Here is a 23,683-nt window from a genome sequence, read left to right as displayed (position 1 = left end):
ACCAATATTTTTATGAATAAACGATTGATCCCTTGGAAATCGTAATCTGGTGTTCAGAGTATCGTCAGGATATACTAATATTTCCAGAGTCTATTTTAAACTATTTCAATTTTGATCGAAAGGGAAAGATAAATTTTAAGTTATTCGGGTCAGACTACTTGCGGCAAAGTTAGTTCTTCAACCCCCCGTGAAATGTCGCCACATAGAAAAGGCGCTAGTACAATTGAAACATTCAAAGTAATCGTTTGATTGAACCATTGAAATATGATAAACGTAATCATCATACAGATTTGAAGGATCCTTTCAATTTATATTACTGTTCACAGTATCAATCACAGTATCATTTCATAGTATTTTCATTCCTCAAAACTATTTTAGTCATCAACAATTTCTCTTACAGTCGCAGATCGAACGAGAATTTCGATTCTCTAACGTCCAATCCAATCCTTTCGAACGAGCATAATCAAATTGTGAAGTGGTACATATTGCCAATCAACCTCACGTTGACCCCAAAACCCAACCATAATTTTGGTCGTTGGGGTTCAAAATTTTGATTAAATTTCATTCTCAACTCAGGGGTAAGTAGTGACAAACTGCCCAATCAAGGAGGATCGTTGGATCCTTTGTAATATCAACTCACGTCTGGTTTACGTCTCGAATCAACTACCACCGCTCAATTAAATCAGATACCATCGATCATTTCAAAAGCTTTTTTCCCCCGCATAAATCATGATATTATGGTACACATACATTCACAAATAAATCTGATAAAAAAATATCCAATAATATTTTGCCTGTTGAATGAAACCGGAAGTTAAAGATAGCGGAGGGTGAATAGCTTTGATAAGGGATGCACATCCCAAATGGTTCTCGTAATATTCCGTTTGGGGTGCTGCGCGTAGTACAGAAACGTAGCGAGAATCGAAATGACGTCACGGCGTTATGTCAGACTTTTTCTCCACCCCCGTAACAGAGAGAGGTACGGGGGATGAAAGAGAGTCGAGGGGGTTGCCCACGGGTTGCGCGGGGGTGAAAAAGGGTCTGGGGGGAGAATGGGGAGAAACTTGCACGTCAATAGGACCGCCGTTCTATGGGGTGGGGACGGGCGAGCAGCGGCGTGTTCCGGGGGATGGAAAAGGAAACAGGGGTGATAGGGGTGGTTTTCGAAGCGCTGAACACCGAAGAACGACTACGGAACCGAGTGTGCAGATACCGCGCAACGTCAGTGTCACACTAAAATGTGACTCGACGGAACGAGGACACAACCGAATTCCATTAGTTTAGGATAAACTAAAGTAAAACAAAATTAAATAAAAAATATAAAAAATTAAAAGAAAAAAAAATTAACAAACCAAAAAATATATATACGTATATATATATACTCACACACATATAGTGCGGGAAACTGGATTAATATCGTCCATATTTAAATATAATATACAGAGATATATAAATAATCTCAAGGTATATTGTCTCAAACAAAGACGTACATACATATCATTTTATCCTAGTTGCAAAGAATAAAATACTAATATTAACTAAAGAAAAAAGAAACAAGTGAATAAATAAAAAGACTTTATTCTCGCCAGAAGAGAGAACCGTTGACAAAGAAAGCGAGTAAAGGAGAAATATTGAATAAAAGAGAAATATACTATACACATAGGTATAATTAGATAAGACATTTAATTACAATTATACGATAGAGAATATTGACTATAAAAAAAAAGAAAATTTACGAAGAGAAATTACGTTTTCGTGGGGGCAAACAGATGGCTGATTAATAAATTGTACAGTGATACGATAAAGCGATTAAAATTTTTGATTGATTTATCGAAGAAAAAAGAAGAAAGAAGATTTTTGAAAAAGATATAGAAAAAAAAAAAAAAAAATATCTATCTGTGAATTTGTGTTGCGCCGATTGGGGATCAGAAAATTCGGTAAATAATTCTAACACAATTCGGATTCCTATATGTGGATTGCATAATGCACTAGCCATTTTGTTCGCCTAGTGTGTAATGCACGGTATGATAGTTTTAATAATATACACAAGTTATACAACATCACAGTATATATTTTGATTTAATTTATATCATATACTCATGTAACTAGCGACACCATAACGTTGGAGTGCTGAGATATGTATGTAAATTTGGCATATAAACGAGCAGTGAACACTTTTATGAGCTATGATTTTCCGTTTATACGCTTAAATAGAAAATCTAGGAGTTGAATGTTCGTTTGTAACATGTGCACAAAGAAGCGAGGAAATTCATTCGCGAATTTTCCCTGTAAGATTGAACGCTCTTTTTCATCCTATGCGTGCTGTATCGAGTTGCAAGATACGGACGATCAATCGTTCGGATAAACAGCAAAATCCGTTGTAAAGGAATATCGAACGATTTCAGATTTCGATTGGTAATTGTTTCTCGCGGGACTTTTTCTGAAGATTTCATAAACTCGGTCGATCGTTCGAATAAAATTCTGAACTCGCACACGGTATTTCCTACCCCGCGAGCACTTTTATGCGATACAATTCATCGACGTTTAATTTCCACTTCATTCAAATTTGTCGTTCGATTTCCCACGGTCTTGTGAATGGGGTGTAAATGCCATACACAAGTATACGCATACAATCGTAGATGCCTTGCGCTATGTCTGAAGCAAAATTTCATTTCAGGAAAGAACATTGTGAGTCGATGGCCAGTAATTTCTATTTTCAGAATTTCAGCTCCGTTTTCGAATGTTTCATCGTTTGGAATGAACTGCAGATTACAATCGTTCGTCCATTCAATCGTTATTCCCTTGTCCAAGAATCACACAATCGGAATCGATGCTTCGTACAGTATCGTTCGTCATTGATAATATAATACGATAAGCTTTTCACTATTTGCCGTACAACAACAAGTGGTATAAATTGTTTCATTTGCAGAATAAATTTTCTCTTCATCTTTTGGCTGGAGTGGCGCACTTTTCCCCCCTCCCCGGTGCCATGAAAAAAAGAAAATTGAACCAGGGTTATTTTCGATTGAAAAATACGTGTACACGGGTGATTCTGCCACGAAGAGTAAGAGAGAGATAGAGATAATTTCTCGTGTCAATTATCGGCGAATCGGACTTGCTGCGGGAGGGGTAATTGATATTCAATTTCGATCAGGCAGCAGAAATTCACCCCACTCATTGGTGGAGGGCGTTTATGAAATTTGCCTCAAACGACGCCACCGCAGCCAAGTGTCTTATGTGGGTGTTTAAACACATTCAGAAGTACCGCACGCAACTCAGAAACGCCAGTCTCACTTCGGAGCTGAATATTGCGAGATTCAGAGCTCGATCGAGGGCTGAAACTCTCCCTTTGTTCGTCTCGGATTTACGAACGTCCTCGCACGCAAAAAAGGGTTGGGGATAAAATTGGAAGATGCACGAGAGGTGGGACGATCGAGAACTCGTCGAGGTGCTTTTACGAGTCGCGTTCGACGACCCGTATCGGGGCAAAATTGATTCGGTTAATTTTCATGTTTCAACGCTATCGTTGGCCGCATCAATTCCTCATACGGTTACGGTCGACGGCCAGAGTTTTTTCTTTTCAACCCCTCATTCTGTGTCCGCAAAGTCCAGCCTTGGGCGACACGTAACGATATTAGCTTCTGAGCTCAAGTCGCCCACTACATTCAAAAATACACCGACGTCTGCGTACACACGAACGAACGTAGACGAAAAAACTTCCATGCCAGAAATGTACACCCCACGACGTTAGGAACAACTTTTACTTTTATTACCTCTGCAAACCACCGACTTAATTTCTTAATGGCACCGCCTCACTTTCTTTACATGTACGTATACGTACGTGCGTACCAGAGCAACCCTGAACTTATATTTTATTTTCTACCGCTGTACGCTCCGCTCGCATTTTATAATTGTTCCCTGTTGCTGGAAGATCTATTTTTTTGCCGATAATCTGCTCCGTTACATTTTATCCACCCTATACCGATACGATCGGTTGTCATCGACGCGTATGAGAATCTAACCGGTTATAATCGATTGGATCGAGTCACACGACAAGAAGTACACGCGGGTAAGAAGGAAAATTCGATTGACGAAAGAATACGATATCCGCGTGTATTTGTGGGATATGTAGGCACTTTCTTTCGCGAGAGAAAAACGTCTTTTTTTTTTATTCTTCTCTTAGCATTCTCTCAAATTAGCGACGAACGGTATAGAGACGAGTTTCATTGCTGCGGGGCGTGTATACATACGTTGTCCAGATTTCTGACCCTCGTTATTCCGCAGCCTCGTTTTTTGTCTCGTCCCCCACCCTCCCGGTTGATTTTGATTTTTTTTCTCTTTTTCTTCCGTTTTCCTCGCATTCTCCTTTATTCGGTATATTCCTGTTCGCCGGGGGGGGGGACTTCAATGCCCTTTGAAAAGTTCATCGGATGAAAATTATTTCGGATAATATTTACGGCATGTGCACCTATTCGCAGAGGGATGCTAGTGTATAAGTACATTTGAGCCTGTTGCATCGGTTATTTTTATGGTTATAAAATACACACGTTATGCCAACGGGTGTACGTATATTCGTACGTACACCATGTCGTTGAAAATCGTTCAACTGGACGCGCCGCGACGCCCGTTGGTTGCGAGTTGTCATTTTTCGTTATCGGCTTATTCCATACTGGATTATCGATCCCCCGTAACCGTATAAAGTGAATTTTGTTTTTTTTTCTTTTTTTCTTCGACTCGAAAAATTATTAATCCCTGAGGCTATACACCTGCGAATAAAACAACGTCACGAACACGCGCCGCTATTTTTGCGCCCTCAAATACCCACACACACACACGTCCTTTATGTATTTGTCTGGGTATTGCTCTCCGCAAGTATCTATAAATATGTACTGGGTATACGTATATGTATATAAATGTGTGTAACGTATTTACCCCACTGTAATATACTGGCCGACCGTATTACTCGTGTACATACCGTAGATTCATACGTCTATGTGTACGTGCTCATAAATACATAATGCACGCATACATAATGTGGACACATACCGCAAGGATTTTGTACACAGGAGCGTAAGTACATGGAGCAACGAGGGCGTAATATACGTACATGCATGTACTTAACGTGCAGGGCATCTACCGAGAAGTTGGTATAATACAACGGCAACGTTCGAGTTGTTTGGTACGAGGGGTTGGAATAGTCCACAATTATCATTTCGCGTATCCGTGCGTATCATATGGGTACAGAGATACTATGTACGCAGGGGTATGTGCGAATGTGAAGTAACTGCGCGTTGCGCATTTATCCGGACGAGCTAACGTTAACTGTTCGTATTCCCCGAAGAGGGACGTGAAATACAACGAAGTTGAGTTGTTCACGGTTGAAAATAGTTTTGCGACTGTTGGGGTTGTAAATGAGAAAAAAAAAAATATACATATACACCCACACTCGGAACGTTCGTTGATTGTTTAACCGCAGTTACTACGCGAATAGGTACGACAAAGATGACCTGATGAGTCATTGAACCTGAGAGGGGGAAAAAAAATTCGGAACCATAATCCGGGGAGGAGAAAATGGGGGTGTGAAAATTCGACGTCGATGTTAAACGAGAAAATTGAAGATCAGTCGAACTGCGTGTTCCTTTCTTTCCCTTATTTCGCGTTTTTTTCAATCATATGTGTCATCGATTTATACGCGGTTGGGACGGTAGAAATATATGCGAATGAGAGTTCCAACTGGCGGAGAAGAGATTCGGTCGGAAACGGCAAGTGTCCTTTGATCACCGGTTTCCTATCTCGTCGCTTACTTCCTTTTTCCCTTTTTGTTTTTTTTTTTTTTTGCTTTTCGCACGCTTAGCTTCTTTTTTAATCGTTCTTATATTCTTATTAATAATGTTTCCTCTTCCGGAACCACTGCTGGCGATGTGGTTGTCGTTATAACTGTACACGGTATACATACATAACTGTGTAAATTATGAAACCATCGCGGTAGGGATATCAAAGCAAACGGTGAATCCTCTTCGTTGCTCTCTTCCCTTTCCTTTCCTATTTTCCTATTTTCCAGTTCCCGTAAAGCAGTGGAAACGTAATGCTCAACGGTATACAAGCCCCTGGCAAGATACCAACTTTATCTATACCAACCAACGAAAGTTCGTGCCCCGCATAAGCCAATAGCCTATGTTTGTGTTCGTACGTAGATACAATAAACGCCGTTGATTTTCCAGCTCTCGAGATTTTGGGTTAAAGTTGGATAGGTAACCCGCTATACGCGTTCGACCGGAAGCTATTTTCGCCCTAATTTTAAACGATTTAGTTTGTCGGACCTCGTGTAATACACTTCAGTCCATTAAAACAGAATATAAACGATTTTCTACAATTCATGCGATGCAACTGACGCGCTCGGTCTTCTTTTTCTTATCTCCTTATCCTCATTCTTCATCTCCTACCCCACGCGATTAACGAACTAATTATAACTCCTGCAATTTGTGTAAACTTTTTCATCGTCGGACGTCGTACGTTTTTTTTTCAAACCAGTGATGTTGAAAATGATGAACAACGTCGCGTCTGCGGTAGATGCGATGAATCCTTCTGGTTTTCTCCATCTTTTTCTCGCTCGCACGCATCTAAAAAAATCAACAAAAAAAAAGGTTCGCGACAAGTACATAGTTTCCCGGTTCTCCGAAAAAAGGTAATAATTTAGGAACGATTATCACGTGACGGCTCTCTTCAACGCACAGCCATGTATGGAGGAATGGGTCGGTTTATGACCGTGAGATAAATTGTGGTTTCCGGAATCGACGAAACCTTTGAACATTATCAATTTCTCACTTATCCTTAAATTAGATTTATCTCGGTTTTGTTTTTCCTCTGGTCTTTTTCTACATCCTTTGCTCGGACAAACGAACGTAGAGCTCGCATAAAAGCCTCGGGTGTTTTTCCCGTAATGAAATTTGTCATCACGTACGGGAGAACAGAGAAAATAATAAAAATAATAAAAACGACAAATAAATGAAAATAAATCGGAAAATAATATGAAAACAAAAATGGCCCGGAGACGAGAGAGATTGAAAAAAAAAAAAGTTAAAAAAAAAACTTTACACCCGGGCATATCTGGGCTTATTGCGAAAGTCGTGCGTTATTATATCTTCGTAAACCGAAACTTCTCTTCCTTCGTCCGTAAGATTTTCACGTATTTTACGAGATGCTCGGTACAAAAAAAAAACAAAACAAATGACAGGAAATAGAGAAAAAAAACTCACTTTTTCAGCAGTTTCATATCGATACGAGCATTATACCATGAACTCAATGATTATATGTTATTATACACATTGAAAATTGGAGGTATTGAAAAGTCGAATTCGGGTATGAAATTCGGTTAGGATGTTAACGATCGATTCATGTAAGACGGTTCGCAATAGTAGTCGTTACTCGGATCTAGGTCTGTGGAATAGGTGCGGTGGTCAGCTTTCACAGTAGCGAACGGATATAGTTAACGACGTCGTTGGAACTTTGAAAGTTTCACAGGGGTGTGTACGTACCTATACGAGTGTACTTATGTTGACAACTAATTCAAAAGTAATTCGATCATCTTTCAACGTTGCAAAGAACCGTTGAAAACGACCGATCAACTACCATTTCGTCGTTCAATGATAAAAGCGAACGTTTCGAAGATAAAAAATTTAAAAAAAAAAAAAATAGAAAAAAAAACCGATTTGAATGACAAGAGCCGCAAATAATAAAGATCTTGAATTTTCTTAATTTTCCACAGACGTGATGCGAAAGACGCGAAAGAAAAAAGGGAGGGTGGTAGGGGAAGAGCAAAAAAGCCAAAGAGAAAAACTCGGGGTTGTCCCGAGTTAAGTAAAGTTAAGGTTAAGCAAAAACGTAGAGGAGCTAATGTTCCAGAGTTGTAAGAGAGATGTTCTTACGTGAAGTAAGAGACAGGAGACGAAGTGACAGGTAGAGAAGATAATAATGAGGATAGTGATAATAATAATGAAAATAATGGAAAGAAGAAGGAAAATAAAATGAAGGCGAGAAATGCGGGGATGAAAAATGCAGGGGATTGAATATAATGGAAGAAAGGCTGCTGTGAAAAGAGATCAAATGCCTGGGCGCGTCGCGTTGTACAGTCGGAACCATCGAAAGGGTGACCCGACAAGAGAAGCTGTTCTTCTCGTTCTTTGTCTGCTGCAAAAATCGAGGTGAACTGGCTCGCTGATTACGTGTCGCCACTCAAGGCATCGTTTCTTGATTGGCTCCGTTTCAAGTACGTCGACGTATGTACAGGGTGAATTCGAGCGCAGTTTCAGAAAACTGGAAACCGCAGACTGGACACTTTTTTTTTTTTTTATCCAAACAAACCAATTTAGCCTGAAAAATTGTCAACCAGATTATTCACAAGTTTCTCGGTATCGCGTAAACAAGAAAATGGAAGAATTTTCATTCAATTAACCCACCACCTCTTTACATTCGAGTGATCCACGCGAAACGCTCCGTAGGTGTCGTTGTACGAAATAGCGATTTTTTTTTTCAATCTCCATTGTCTGCAGAATACGAACCCCTCGCGATTACAGTAACTACACCTACCGCACAGCTATGTAATGTTGTGAAATTTTTATCCGCGGCTAAATTGTTAAAACGAAAGAACACTGCGAAGGGATGATTGTTTCAAGTAAAAAATTGAGGAAGATAAGACCACCACTTTTTAAGAGGAAATTCAATTTTTTAAACACTACCGCGCAACAGGGTCAATTTACTCGAGGATCTCGAGTTAGGTAGCACACCTCTTCCATTCGGTTTGCGTATAAATTAAAATTACAGCGCGGCAATGACGAGAATAACGTTTCGTTTCAAAGATTTTCATGATTTCGTCTAATTTTTTCATCCTTTCACATTTTCACGGTGAATTCAACCGAAACGTAAGGGAATGCGGAATGAATTATGCCCGGCGAGATTAAATATGGACGTTGGACTACAGGGAATAAATTCTCGTGTGTAGTATACGCCGGTATACGCCGTTATGAAGTATCGCCATAACGTACGTAATGTTACTCGTATACACGTAGAAATACGAATGTCGCTTTACGGAATAGTAAGTGGAAGAGGAGGATTCAATATATGCAAATTCGTGACTTCCGAATTCCCTGAACCTCTGCCAATAACGTCTAAATGTGTATGATGTACACACGTAGGTACGGGTGTACACGTATTCCTCGTATATATCGATCTCTCCAAGCGGTCGGTTTACCCCCTTTTCGCTACGTCCAGAGCGAAACTTCTGCAGAGAATTACGTGCGCGCAGGGTAAAATTCCCTCGAAATAGCTATTTCATTCGAAGAGTTTATAATCAGGCTTGTCAGCATCGGAAATTGGCGTACCTCCTCTCAATTCATTATACCCTACATCGTACACCCTCCCAATATCCGTACGGTACTTTACGGTCACCCTGTATTTTGCCGTACAAAGCTACTTCGCGCGAAGACTATGCGTTACTCCGATCTTACGCACAAGCTTCTGCGGACGGCATTTATCGTCGATTTACATCGACCCTAATCCCTACGAAGAGTTGACACCGTGTCGCCAACACCGTACGAAAGGGGGATCGTTCATTTCGCATCCGTTCGCGAACCAACGATACACCGCTCGCGCTTCGACGATCGCGAAAAAGCAAAAGAACCGACCAAAACCACCCTTGTATTTTCGGCAGACCGAACACGGCGACCTCCACGCGTGAAACGGAGGCAAGTTTACTCGCTCCTACGGTGGCAGGTGTGCATATTTCTTTCGGTTCAGAGTTGAGGAGAAAATTACTCTGAAAAATGAGCGGGTGAGAGAAAGGAAGAGAGACAGAGAGAGAGAGAGAGAGTGGTGGAAGAAAAAAAGAGAAACAAGTAAGAAAGAACGTCTATATGAGACATGAGCACGCGTATAGACCGGAAAGGTATGAATAAAATTTGAATATCGTTATTCCATCCAGTTTTCCATGAAAATGTTGTATAAATTAAGAACCGGTCGCGTATACGGATCGTGCGTTAGCTCAATTTTCGTAAATATCATCAGGGCGGAAGAGCCCGGTAAGAGTCTGAGAAAAATGAAATAAGGAGAGAAAACGTCCGCGCGAGGGCCATCGGTGGTCCTGCCCGTCAACGAATATGTCGTCCCACAGGATTTCATCTCTCCTATCTGCACGACTCTCGTTTCGAGTAATTAAGCGAGCGCCCTTCGAGTGTCCTCGGTGACCGGGGGGGGCGCAAACGAGTAAAGCGGAAAAAAAGGTGCTCGTTGTTGTTGTCTTTTATTTATTTAGTTTTTGTCTCTCCCCCGTTTTTCCTCCCTAGGGCTCGACCACGCGCGGCTCCGGCCCCCTAAAAACATTAGTCGTTGTTATCTTCGCGCGAGACGCCTCGCGATCGAACAAAAATAAATGGGGAATGAGAAGAAGAATCGCTTGACGGATTATTCGCGGGACCGTAACGACGCTACGATACGAAAAGTTACCAAAGTCCACGTGAAATCACCAACCGGATTTCGGCGCGCAAATTTACCCTCGGAAAATAATAATTCTACCTCGCCACCGAGTTTTCACCGTTACGTATTGCGTGCGTAGTTTCGACGATTTAATCGAGCATCGGAACCCGTACGACGATGAATTGCACAGCGGTAAAAACCGCGTGACGTGCGCACTTCACGTAGGTGTTTTCGCGTGTCTTTTGATAGCGTCGCGTTACAACCCCTGATAATGTGCTTCTCGCAGCGGGGTTGTACAGGGTGTTATACCATCTCGTATTCCAGCGTTTACACCGCAGTACGTCTGTTTGCCCAACATCGGTAAGTCGAACCGGCAGGCAGCCGGACGTAACGTCGTATATTCTCTGGGACACACGGTATACCACCTATAGGTTCACCCACATGAACCGCGTAGATACGTAGTTACGTGTACGACGAACGCGAGTCGGGTGAGGTAGAGAGATTATTTTAGTCATTTTCCGTCGAATCGCACCCCAACGTGGTATTCCCCACTACCCATCTCCCAGTCCCTGGTATTTGAATGGCTGCAGGTATCGGCGGGGTCTGGCCATGAAGTTTACCTACTTTTTGCCTCGTATTATACGTGAAACGATTCGATCAATTGTTTCGATTTATTTCTTTCTTTTTTTATTTCTGTTTTTCATTCCATTTTGGAACAAAATAAAAAAAAATCGAAGAAGGGAGATAGATAGGATATCAGGAATATTTTATTCGGTTTTTTACTGTTTAGCAATTTTTGTAAAGTATATAAAATATTCAAAGAGAATGGGATCACCGTCGCCATCAGCCCGGTCTGCGTCTCCCTGATGAAAGGATAAAATGGCAAGATGAATACGTAGCGTCGTCTCTATAATGTACCGTGTAGAAAGCGTTTTATGCTGCATCTGATAAAAGAAAAAAGTAATATGAACGAAACAATGAGCGATGCCGAGGCGGATGAAGTCTGTCGTATTCCTGCATGAAAACCATCTCGTGTGATTTGTTTTACAAGAATTTGAAAAAAAATCGGTTTTCCATTTTCATAGAGGTGAATTTTTTTTTTTGTTTTTTTTTTTTATTTCTCTTCAAACGAAGAGCGGAAAACATGAGTTTATCCTTCTCATTTGACAACCGCGTATACTGACGGTGTTGCAGTTCGCGAAAAAAGCCGAGCTTTTCCTCGATTGGATTCCGAAAGTCGGACGCCTTCGAAAATCGACGAACACCCAGAGTGCAGAGTTCATCTCCCACCAACTTCCACCGTCACCGTCCCCATACACTAACTTCCGTTTAACTTCCGAAACGACTTTGCAGGACGTTGCTATTTTTCTGTTTTAACTTCAAATAGCTATTTCCTACTCCAGAAGTGAAAATGCGAGAGCTTCGCGCGCGCACGGCGTAACACTTTTTCTGTTTTCATTGTTCATTCATTTTCCTCTCGTTGTTGAAACGAACAACGTTAAAAAGTTTCTCTCTTTCTAGCAGACGCCGGTGGGAAAATATTCAGTCGACGTGTCGAGCGATATGTAAATTATACACACGTATATCCCCGACGCACTTTTCCCCGGCAGGAGTTGCGTTCTATTTTATTTGATCGAGGGTAGCGGCTCACGGAATTTAGAATCGAGGGACCTACCCACCTGCGCGTGCATTTTTTAGGCTTTTGGATTCGGCCTCTACATTCGATTTCATTGTCCGACGATTTACGAAGGAATCCGCGATGTCCGTCGCAGCAACGGAGGGGGAGACAGGTTTCGTTTGCGTCCCCTCGAAATCGTGTCGAGGAGTCCGGCCCGGTTGCTGAGCTTTGGCGAGCTTTTTAAGGTCGGCGTGTCCGTTGGCGGCTCGCTGCTGCCGCGATACATACGCCGTTCAAGTCCCTTTGTTGCTTTTGAGTTTAAACAAGGCTCCTCCACTCGCCGGTATCGCCGTGCTTCACGTTTTTCCGACATTAAAAAAGCGGAATAGAAAGAGAGAGAGAGAAAATTTGAAAAATGTTTTCGAATACGTAGAGCAACGTTTTTATACGGTATAAATAAAAGCGCGTAACAAGCGCACGCTGTATACCTTGAGTAAAAGACCCACCGCGTGAGCGCTTGAGAGTCGGAAAAGATGACGGTTATTTTGTCCGAGTTTATCCAGGTGGAAGAAGAAAATTTTAAACAAGAATCGATGCTGCTCTGATTTTCATCAAGGTTCGAATCCGCGTGATGAGTCGTAGATTATTTTGTTGATTTTTTCCTCATCTTCGAATGTTCTAGAAAAATGAAACTGGAAATGATGAACAAGGAGCAGAGCCTGCAGTTGTTCGGAAAACTCATACGGACGAAAAACATCGATGGTCTTCAGGGCGATCAGGGAAAACCAGGACCTGAACCGGCCGAACCGCCTGACTCGAAACAGAAATTACAGGTAACGTTATCGCTTTCGAAGATTCTGGATATTGTTTTAATACTCCTCGTCCTCGTGGTTTGTATTCCCGATTATCTGGCGCCGCTATTCCCGTTTGATTCTATTTCTATAATCAAATCAGAGAGACCTCTCGTAGCTCCCGAGTCTCTTTGAGGGTCTCATGTAATTGCGGACGCCATGGATCGTTTACTGCTTCTGTTCACCTGAGTCTAGATTTACACAAATACACACACACACACGCGTATGTATGGTATATCGATTTCCCCGAACTGCAGGTAAAGCTTCTCATAATAATAACCCACTAAATTATAGAAAACTTCATTCTCCGTCCTAATAGCGGAGAGTCTTAAAAATCGATCGTTCGCTTCCCTTTATCTTTTTTTAATTTTTTCTTATCTCTCAACCGATATAAAGTATTCAGAAATTGCTCGTACAATTTGAAAATAAACTGGAGAACCGGCGAGTAATTTCATACAGTTAACGTCAGCGGGTCGAGTTTCGTTAAAATGACTCTCGAAACGGGGCACGTGAAGAACACTGCTCTTTGTTCATCCCTATCTTCCATGAAATGTTTTTTCTCCATTTTTCAGACTCTTTTAACTTTTATTTCCTCCCTTTTGTATACACTCGGCGGCACACGCGTCCCGTTCGCGGTGCAATCATTGAAGCCTCCGGGAATCTTTCAGCCCTGCAGAACACCTCCTCGGTCCCCGTGCCATTGTCGTGCCTTTGTTTTCATTCATTCGTAAGTGTCACGCCCTTTCCAGTCGGGATCAAGTTTCCTCTAGGAATTAAACTATACGCTGCTGAAACTCGAGTCACTCCAATCACTAACCACCGTTCGTTTGACTGCGACCCTTGAACTCCGACACCTGCTAAAAACTGACGTCTGTTTCGAAAGACCGAATAAAAACGACTAATGAGTCACGTGTGATGGTAACGTGATTGGAAAAATAGAACGAAACTAATTATCGGTCTAGTGTCTTGTTATTTTTTTTTCCGTCACATACCTGTGCAAAAAATTTGATATATTCGAGCTTTTTTTCCGTCGCTGTAGGGTAAAGCGTTATAATTTCAAAGTATGACGTGATCCGTGGGACGAATATAAATAGCCAGATCCTGACCCTTCGTTTTTTTTGTTCGATTCGCAGTCCCGGAGCACAATAACTGTTCGAAATTTTCGTTTTTTTTTTTATTCATTTATTTTTTCTTGTATCGGAAAAAAGTTCACTGATAAATATGTACACGTAGAGTATCGCGACCACCGGTCTGTCGCCAAACTTCTGAAACTTCTGTCCGACTTCGGTCTGGTCTCAAGCCACCTGCAACTGCCGTTGCCGTTACCGCCGACCAAAACTTTCCGAATAAATAAAATGCAGGCGCCAGAGATCCATTTCAACCTTTTCATACCATGCCCATTTTCCGACTGCGGATAAACTTCCCACCAAATTAAAGCAAAAAATACGCTGCCGCTTGTTTCGTGCCCGAGCAAACGATATATTCTGCGGTAGATATTATTTATCAGCGGATAATATAATCGGCGCGCGACTCGCGACATATACGAAGGAAGGATACGATCCGCAGTCTCCGAATCATTTTCCTCGATCCATCGAATCATTCGAATTGAAGTTTTCACCGTTCGTTTTATCGTTACAGAAGTGCCTGACTACTCTGGACCTGACCTCCCTCGGCGTCGGTTCCTGCGTGGGCACCGGGATGTACCTCGTCGCCGGGATGGTGGCACGAAACGTCGCCGGTCCCGGCGTTGTCGTTTCATTTATCATTGCCGCAATCGCCTCGATATTCTCCGGTATGTTTAATAAACTCTCGCGTTACGCTGCTGGGTCGGAGTGAAAATAATTCGAAAAATTTCGTGGCTCGCTCATCCGCGCGGCCTTTTCATCCCGCGGAATGCGGCTCTCCGCGATCAGAGTTGCGTCTTGGCAGCGGCTTAAAATCCGCCCCAAAAAAAGGAACCCCCAGCCTCTCGCCTTGGAGTTTTCATTTTTTTTTTTTTAAATACCGAGCTAAAACGTGGGCAAAAATCGGTGTAATAAAAGCCTCCATTTTGTCGGCTTCCGCGAAGCGAAATATTCAGACGACATCGGCGAAGCTGTGTCTATGGGATTTTTTCCCTCCCGGTACCGACCCTACGTTGAAAATATAGGAAAATAAGCTTGACGGATTACCGGGAGTTTTTTTTACTTTCGGCATCGCGACGAGGTGATCTTTCGCCACCGTAGGGGGATCGCAAACGATGCGGCCAATTTTATCATTTTCACTCCACGCTCCGTAGTGTATGTAGTTCGATACATAGGTGTAGGGTGTAGCGTACGCACCTACGCGCCCGGTGAATAATAAATAGGCGAGAGGTTGCCTCGAGAAACTATGTACGTACGGTGATTATACGTATGAAATACAAGGGGGCGGTGATACTCTCCAGAGTCTAGACCGAACCCCATATAATATTACGCGGGAGCTAGCACCTGTCCTTCGTCAGCTCGTTACAATAGCGAAGGCGCAGCAAGCCCGCGTACAAACACAAGACGCCCCCCATCCGACCTGGTCCGACGTGAGTTTCCATTCCCACTTGAATACAGAATGTTGTTAATTCTTGCACGATCACGTTCCCCGTGTACCCGCGAAGCTCGTCCGTACACGAGCGCGCCGCGAACGTCGAAAGCTTCGTCCACCGTGGCCTTTGAACCCTGGAGTCAAAATGGCGAAAGTTGAGCACGGAATCCTTGAGGGCCAGCCACTTTCTTCGGTACGCCTTCGTTCCACCCTTTCTTCCTACCGTTCGGAAGAGCGGAGTGAGCCGAGAGACGGAATAACGTAGGCTATACGACCCGCAAAACTGGCCACAGTTCGTCCATTAACTCGCTCGCAAATCGCGCGAGGGATGCTTTCGGGTCGGGGGTTGTTTGAGAAATTTTCAAACGCGCATTCCCGATGAGAATTCTCACCGCTCGTTATTCGTAACGCGACGTAAATAGCGTTGTATGCACTAGTGTACCCAATGCCCGGTATCGTCGCGTATTGTATATTTCATCGGGTGTAAGGGCTGACCCCCCCATCTTTGACCTGCGTAATGTTTTTAGGCGCGTGTTACGCGGAGTTCGGGGTGAGGGTACCGCACACATCCGGTAGCGCTTACATGTACAGCTACGTGACTGTCGGCGAATTGATCGCCTTCATCATCGGTTGGAATATGGTGCTCGAGTACCTGATCGGCACCAGCGCCTGTGCGTGCGCCCTTAGCGCCTGCTTGGACGCATTGGCGAACGGCGCGGTCTCTGGGGCGATCGCCGGCAGCGTGGGAACTTTCTTCGGTGAGTTTTCGTTTCGTATACTTTTACCTATCCCTTTACCGGGTTATCGCTATCGTTATTTTTATCTCCATCGCCACGATCGTCGATCCGAGCGAAACGTTGGCGGTCTTTCGTTACCTCTTCTTACTTTTTCTTCCTCTTTATTTTATTTCATTTTTTTATTTATTTATTTTTTTGTTTTTTTTGTCCTTTCACCACCCGCGAATCGTACGCATTTCGATCGCAGCCGCCCGCGAGTTTCTCGCGATACTATCGTAGCAGTTGTTATTATTGTCGCGATACGTATCTCCAGGTGACCGGAAACAGCGCGTCAATTGGATCCGAACGGTGCGCACGCGATCGATTATATTTCTCTAAGCGACAGGACTGTTATTCTTGTACGTACAACCGTCGTCCTTACGCACAGCGATATTCGAAGAAAGTAGCCGCGTTTGTAACGCCTGACTATACCCGCAACCGAAACAACGATCGTATCGCGGTATACCTATGTATAGGTATACGTATACACCTACGCGACGATTTGTACAATTATTCAATATCCAACGAATAACGCGGCATGTGATCGATTATTATCGCTGCACGATACATACTTGTCATCTACATTACTTTATGATTGATCCGTGTATAACACTCGTATGGATAACGTTTCACGGGATTATATTAATCCCTCGCGTTAATTATTTAACAAACGATCACACGCAGTTATTATCGATTATATCGTTATTCGATGAGGAAATTACAATATTCCGTCTTCCTTGTAATTGATTATAAATCGAGATTCGACTGTAACATCTCGCGGTCACTGTCGTATGAATTTTTTGTAATTTCCGACATCACGCATTTTTTCTCTTTTTTTTTCTTCTTCTCATCTTCTTCAAGTGAAATCAACGTCAGTCGTTATTTTCGTTTCTTTTTTTTTCCTACTTTTTTTGTTCAACGAATTATTTCACTGATTTTAGAGAATGGCTCTTCAGGTTCACGAACTATCAATGAAAGCCGATCGTTAACCGTTCGCTCCACGAACGGCAGGATTGCTGATTATATGATCGTGTAATCGACGTTCGATTACCAAAGTTCATTATCTTTAGCCAGCAATAACTTTTTATTGAACTTGTGTTAATGGGATATGAAAAATCTTCAAATCATTATCCTGATCCCGGGGGATGAGGCCGTAAAAATATATCTCTGGATCGAGACAGTTCAACAGTTTAACAGCTTTGTTCATCGATCGAATATCGCGTGGTACAGATGAAGAAACGAATTAAGGGTCGAATTTCGACGAATTTTATCGAAATAAAAGTAGAATATGAATAGGTGGTCTTTGCAGATAGAAAATGGCACGGGGCGACCCACAAAGGGGCTTGACAAGTTCGAAAACGGAATTAGCTGCCATTGACAGTCGGCTTGGCGTTTGATAAAAAATGAATTTCACGCTAAATCGATCCTTACGAAGTTCAGAATTATCGAACAACGACGGCGAAATTCTCTAGTAATTGAATATAACGGACGGAAATACCACGTAGATAAATTTAGCTGATTTCCCACTACCGAGATGAAACGTGACGCGGGTAATCGTTCGATCGATTGCGTAACCCTGATCGAAAAAAAAAAAACCTCTTCGAATATGGTTCGCCGTATTATTCTCGTCGTGTTCACCCTACTGTTCGATATTCCCTATTACCATTATGATGGCGTTACACTTAACGAGAAACGTCGCGGAAATTAACTAACAATTTGCAAAAGCTATCTCGTCGCCGTTTACTGGGACACCACCTGAAACTGCTGTTACGTACATGTGAGGCGTGTCGGCTATCCCGACGTCTACGTGTTCAGGAGATTAGAAACCGCTCGAGGCGCGAGCAAAGCGAGGCAGGACGAAGACCGTTTCGCGTGACTCGAATTCCTCGCGCGTTTCGGTCAGCGTAATACACTGTACGTATACATATATACAACAACTTTAAATTGCCCGGAGTACAGAGTGGTCGAAGCTCTGAGAAAACCCAAATTACTGAACTCCGTGTACCCTGAAGAAAAGAAATTTAAAAAAAAAAAAAACCACAAATTACAGAGAAAACGAATATGTCGAGTTCCCTTCTCGTGATTCTCCCAAGTTTCTCGCCACCCCGGGTCGAAGAAATCGGTGGGAACGACACGTCGGGGTGACGTTGTATGACGCAGTGAAATGGCGTTGGCGGTTCATATACAGCGTTCGGTGGCATTTTGGAGCGAAGGGATCGCGATTCCGTACGTACGGAGTGACACCGCAATAGCGAAACGAAAAACATGTCAAGTCACACAAAGGGGATTTCGATACGTGCGAACGCGATTAACTTGGACGCACGCGGCTATGTTTTTCGCACGCGTCTGCGCGATGCGATTATCCGCCGGCACCTGTGGACCGCATTGATCGTGAGAGGATGGCTCGTTTGACACCCTATGTATATCGAAACCGACCCTCGTCCGCGGTCCCGATGCATAGATCTCCGCTTCGCGTCGATTTGCGATCTCGATCGCGACGTTATCGTCATTTTACCGGCGCATGCTGTTATTCCTTTCCTCCGACTCTTGACTGCAGCTCATCGTTACTGCAGCTAATACAGCTCCTCGTTAATTATCATTATCGTTATCGTTATCGTTATAGTTATTATTTCCAACCAACAGCGGTGTTCCAGGACTTCGCGTCACCTCGCAACGCCTGCCAAACGCATTGAACGTCGGGTCGAGGGGGAAACGAGCTTTCGAACAATGAAAGCTGCAGGCATTGTCAATTTTCACCACTTTACGCTCCCGTGGTAACGGAAGGTCGGAATTCATAGATAAAGAGAAGAAGCTCGGTGGGGAGTGGGGGGGGTAGACGTTGAAAACCGAAGCTCGCAGGGTATACAATGCGACGTGTACACCAATTAACTAGTTTCCGATAATAATGGAAATTTCGAGTTCGACGTTCGGATTCCACCCGTAACGTCGATGCGGTTTCATAGCACGAGTGAAAAAACCTCTACCGCAATATCGCATCATAGTTACAGCCACGAAGCTCTACGCCCTGGGCCCAACCAACCCCCGGAGGGTAACTCGAACGGACGTAGTTCCAGAATCAGTTCGAATGACCGTTCGCCCTTCTCCACAGTAAATCGTTTGCCCTAAATAATTAATAATCCTGGATCGCCGCCGGTATCCGGAGAACGGGGTGATTCGCACCCCGTTGCAGACGACGGTAGCGAGAGGTGATTCGAGGATAACGAGGCGTACGCCGTGTTAGATTTCACGTGGTGACGAATCTTTTCATTAAGCTTTACTTTTTTTTCCATTTTCTATCCGTTTTCAGGTCACCCGCCCGATTTCCTGGCCTTTCTGATAACCATGCTGATGGGTATGCTGTTGGCAGCCGGTGTCAAAAAGTCGCTGGTATTCAACAACGTTTTAAACGCTGTCAATCTCGCCGCATGGGTATTCGTGATGACTGCCGGTCTTTTCTACGTCGATACGAGTAACTGGTCGGAACACAAGGGATTTTTACCGTACGGATGGAGCGGAGTGAGTATAGTACAATAAACTACACCCCATATAATTCCCCGATCATTAGACCCCACCGGATTTATATCCTTACAAAAGTACGCGTCCTAAAGTACCCCCCATAAAATTGTTGGATCGGTTGGAGTATAAGAATCTGTACTCGAACGGCAATGCGAATGCAATTGCGAGACCATCGCTTCTACGCTTCGGTTTGAGACAGAGACGCCGGAGAGGTGGGGGGAGACTTTTGTCGAATTTTTGCAATTTTTCAAGGATGTGTAAAAACGTTTTCTCTTTTCAAGTCTCAGAGTATACTCACGCCCGAGAGGGTTAGTCAGCGGATTTCCGATGACGAAGGTTCAACGCGTCGTATTCTTCTGACCTGCAACGTTTTCAAATACGAGCCACCGAGGTCGCGGTGTTTAGCCCCGAGGGCAAGTGCCTAGATGCTTCGACCGCTTTCGTTTCTCCCTCGCCGATACACAATGGAAACTTGTTTCTAAAACTCCAGTTGAGCGTTCGATGTATTGTAAAAAATAGAAACGAAGGGAGGGGGCGAAGGGGAAATTCCTAGAACAAAAAAGTACGAGGGGTGTGTAAGCTGGGCTTATCCGATTATTTCACGAGTTGAAAGAAAAGACGACGAAAAAAGATTTGAACAACTCTCACTCCGTGCATTCTGTTTGTTCTTTATTCTAAATAAAGCTCCCGAATGTTATTATGGTTATCCAAAAAAAGAAACTTCACCTCCTTGCTGCTGCTGCTTTTATCCCTTTCAAAAGTCTGCAAAACCGGCATTTGAATTTGATGAATATACAAATACCAGCATAGCCGTACTGCATTACGGCATTACTTTGATTCAATTAATTGCCGGTATAACTAGAGCCTTGGATTCTTTTCGAATTCGAAATGATAAATTTTATCGCCTTGAAAGGTGAAAAAATTAAGATATCCGGATGGGATTCTTCCTTATCTCAATTTCGCTGACGGATTCGTGTTTCTGAAATTAAAGTACATAAGTTAGCATCGAAAATCCCAGAAATTTTTTTTTGATTTTTTACTCTAAAATCGAAAGAATCTAACGTATACCTCTTCAGATTTTTGCAATGCTCGGGCCAAAAATTACCATAATTTTTCATTACTTCTTATAGGATATTCTCATGTATCTTGAGCCCCGGAATCCGGACTTGTTAAATCGATCCATCTATCCATCGTATACTTCGAGTTACGACCAATTTATTGCTAATAAATTTTTACGAGTGTTCGCATGCGGTCAGTTTTCCAAAAAAAAAAAAAAAAAAAAAAAACATTGGGGTACGTAGAAGTGCGCAAACGAGGTGATACGCACTTAACGCGGCTTAAAGGACAAAGCATTAATTACACTCGAGGATTACTCGAGTGCGCGATTCGCTAAAGTAAAAAATTATGCCCCCATCGTGCCCCACGTGCGAAGCTTATTAACAAAATGCAAAAAAACGCGCGTTTCTCAACCAACAGCACCATTAATATCATCGTCATTTATTATTGTCGCAAGCGCATGCTAGGAAACGAAGAGGTCATGCTGCGCAAATTAGAAAAGCAAACTTTGAACTCGTTCGTTCGTTGTGTTTTTTTTTTTTTTATTTTTTTTTATTTTTTTTATTCGAGGGAGGGTTTCTTCTGGTCTCTTTTCTCTGCGGAATAAGAAACAGGGGGAATAGTAGATTCTTGGTAAACACGACTTTCTTTCACAATACACCGGAAAAAGCTGTATATAAATATACAATATACCTATGTACACGGTACACGGTACACGGTACATAGGTATATGTATACCACATGCTTTGCCTTTTCCCCACAGCTTGGTTTCTGAGGGGTGAAATTTAATACCGAGACAAAGAAGAAACTCGCGGATGCCAACGTACCGGTGCAGTTAGGTTGTTGTGTTCTCGAATAAAAATCGAATAATCCCTCCGCGATGACTCCATTTTTCACTACGTACGCGTATACGTCCGTAGGAATGAACTGGACGAAGTTTTGAAAAATTTTCCAGGTATTTACCGGTGCTGCGACGTGTTTCTACGCCTTCATAGGGTTCGATATCATAGCGACGACCGGGGAAGAGGCGACAAATCCCAAACGCAGCATCCCTCTGGCCATAGTATCCTCATTGGTCATCATACTAATCGCCTACGTGACGAGCAGCATGGTTCTCACCTTGATCGGTAATTGAATAAAAAAAATAACAAATTAGTTGCCATCGATAAGCATGAATCTCTAATGAATAAGTGAATGAATGAATGAAGAAATTCTTTCTGGAATCGGTGCGGTGGACAAAAAACAAACATCGCTCTCGTTCTACTCGGGACCTGCAAATATTCCGCGCACATCGTAGATGTTCGATGTATCTGCAGTATCAATGTTATTGCAGTCCCGTACGACCAGGTCGACCAAGATTCCGGTCTGGTGGAAATGTTCGGCCAAGTGGGCGCGTACAAGTGCAAGTACATAGTGGCGGTTGGTGCCTTGGCGGGATTGACGGTTTCGATGTTCGGCAGTATGTTCCCGATGCCGAGAATAGTCTACGCCATGGCTCAGGACGGTCTGATATTTCGGTAAGCATCGGCCCGATCACCGCTGAATTTTTAACGAGTCGGTTTCAACGTCTTTCGAACTCCGAACAGGACGCTGAGTCACGTGTTGCCGACAACCGGAACGCCGGCACTGGCGACATTCGTTTCCGGACTGTGCGCGGCATTCGCCGCTTTACTTATCCAGCTGGAAGTGCTCGTGGAGATGATGTCGATAGGTGAGTGAGCGACGAGCGCCCCATCGATCAGGGGACGATATTTTTACACCGCTCCTTTTTCGTTCTCTTAAATTTTCCATCGACTTCCCCGACGCCGAAGGTACTCTGCTCGCTTACACGCTGGTCTCCACCTGCGTGCTGATTCTGAGGTACCAGCCGCATTCCACGAATCTCGTCGAACTGCTCCCTCAAAGTCTCCGAACACCGTGCAGATCGCCTACGAAAGATACGCAAGCGAACGGTCAAGTTTCCTACGGGAAAGATCTCAGGCCCGATCAACTGGCGACGTCGCTGAACGCGGTGCCCGGACCGCAACCGGAACCGGTACAGGGAAACAACCAACGCGTTATGGTAATTATATCGATGATGATGATGATGATGATTTTTTTTCTTCATTTCATCTCGTTTCATCGATCATTCTTTCGACGTTTGCCGCATGCGTTGTGTTCCCGCAGGTTCGCCGGATTACCAGGAGGTGCAACAGCTCGTCTCCGGATTCCGACGATACTTACGGCGGAGAAGAGGACGACGTTGGTATGGGAAAAGACGATCAGTATCTCGTCAGCGATCGTACGGAAAATAAATTTTATGGGAGCGTTCACGCGGCCGCTGCAGCTTCCAGTTGCGGTAGCAGTCATCAATATCCAGGAAACACGCCGATTATCGGTCCACCGTTGAGCTACTTGCAACGACGACTTCAGGTTCGTTAAATCGCATCGTTAAACTTGAATATATACAGGTAATTGAGATTCGTCGGATCTATGGATTTTCCGGAGTATCGTTGAGCCATTTTTTTCATCTCTAACGAAATGAATTTTCATTGAAGTTTCTCGAAATACATACTCGTAAAGATCCTCAGCGGAGGATCGATCTGTAATACCAATTTTGATATTTTTATATCCCCCGGCCGGTATACCTGCAGCTGCTGAAAAGCGTATTTCTATTATTCTCGCCGTCTGCTACGGAGAGTAAGGTTTCCAAATATTTTTTCGAGCACTCTACCGATTCATACGTTAATAAATTCGCGAATACATGAATTCATGAATATCAAATCCACCGGTACGTACAGACAGGTATAACACATATATGTATGTAACTTTCCGATCGAAGATGTAATACGGAAGAAGTTTGC

At 43.2% G+C, this 23,683-nt stretch overlaps 1 protein-coding gene across 1 annotated transcript in view; it reads left to right on the top strand.

Annotated features, from left to right (window-relative positions):
- The first annotated feature begins 1,147 nt into the window (after window positions 1-1,147).
- The window catches only part of LOC105687195 (cationic amino acid transporter 2), a 30,485-nt gene continuing 7,949 nt past the window's right edge, over window positions 1,148-23,683 (top strand). The window contains exons 1-10 of the mRNA XM_012402639.3: window positions 1,148-1,937; window positions 12,768-12,918; window positions 14,575-14,728; window positions 16,020-16,250; window positions 19,576-19,784; window positions 21,796-21,967; window positions 22,174-22,357; window positions 22,427-22,551; window positions 22,652-22,902; window positions 23,007-23,252. Of these exons, the coding sequence (XP_012258062.1) occupies window positions 12,772-12,918; window positions 14,575-14,728; window positions 16,020-16,250; window positions 19,576-19,784; window positions 21,796-21,967; window positions 22,174-22,357; window positions 22,427-22,551; window positions 22,652-22,902; window positions 23,007-23,252 (1,719 nt within the window). The 5' untranslated portion in view covers window positions 1,148-1,937; window positions 12,768-12,771. The remainder of the gene's footprint in view (window positions 1,938-12,767; window positions 12,919-14,574; window positions 14,729-16,019; window positions 16,251-19,575; window positions 19,785-21,795; window positions 21,968-22,173; window positions 22,358-22,426; window positions 22,552-22,651; window positions 22,903-23,006; window positions 23,253-23,683) is intronic.

Source organism: Athalia rosae, chromosome 1, assembly GCF_917208135.1.
Source record: "Athalia rosae chromosome 1, iyAthRosa1.1, whole genome shotgun sequence".
NCBI classification, from domain to species: domain Eukaryota; kingdom Metazoa; phylum Arthropoda; class Insecta; order Hymenoptera; family Athaliidae; genus Athalia; species Athalia rosae.
This window is presented reverse-complemented; position numbering and strand designations above follow the sequence as displayed.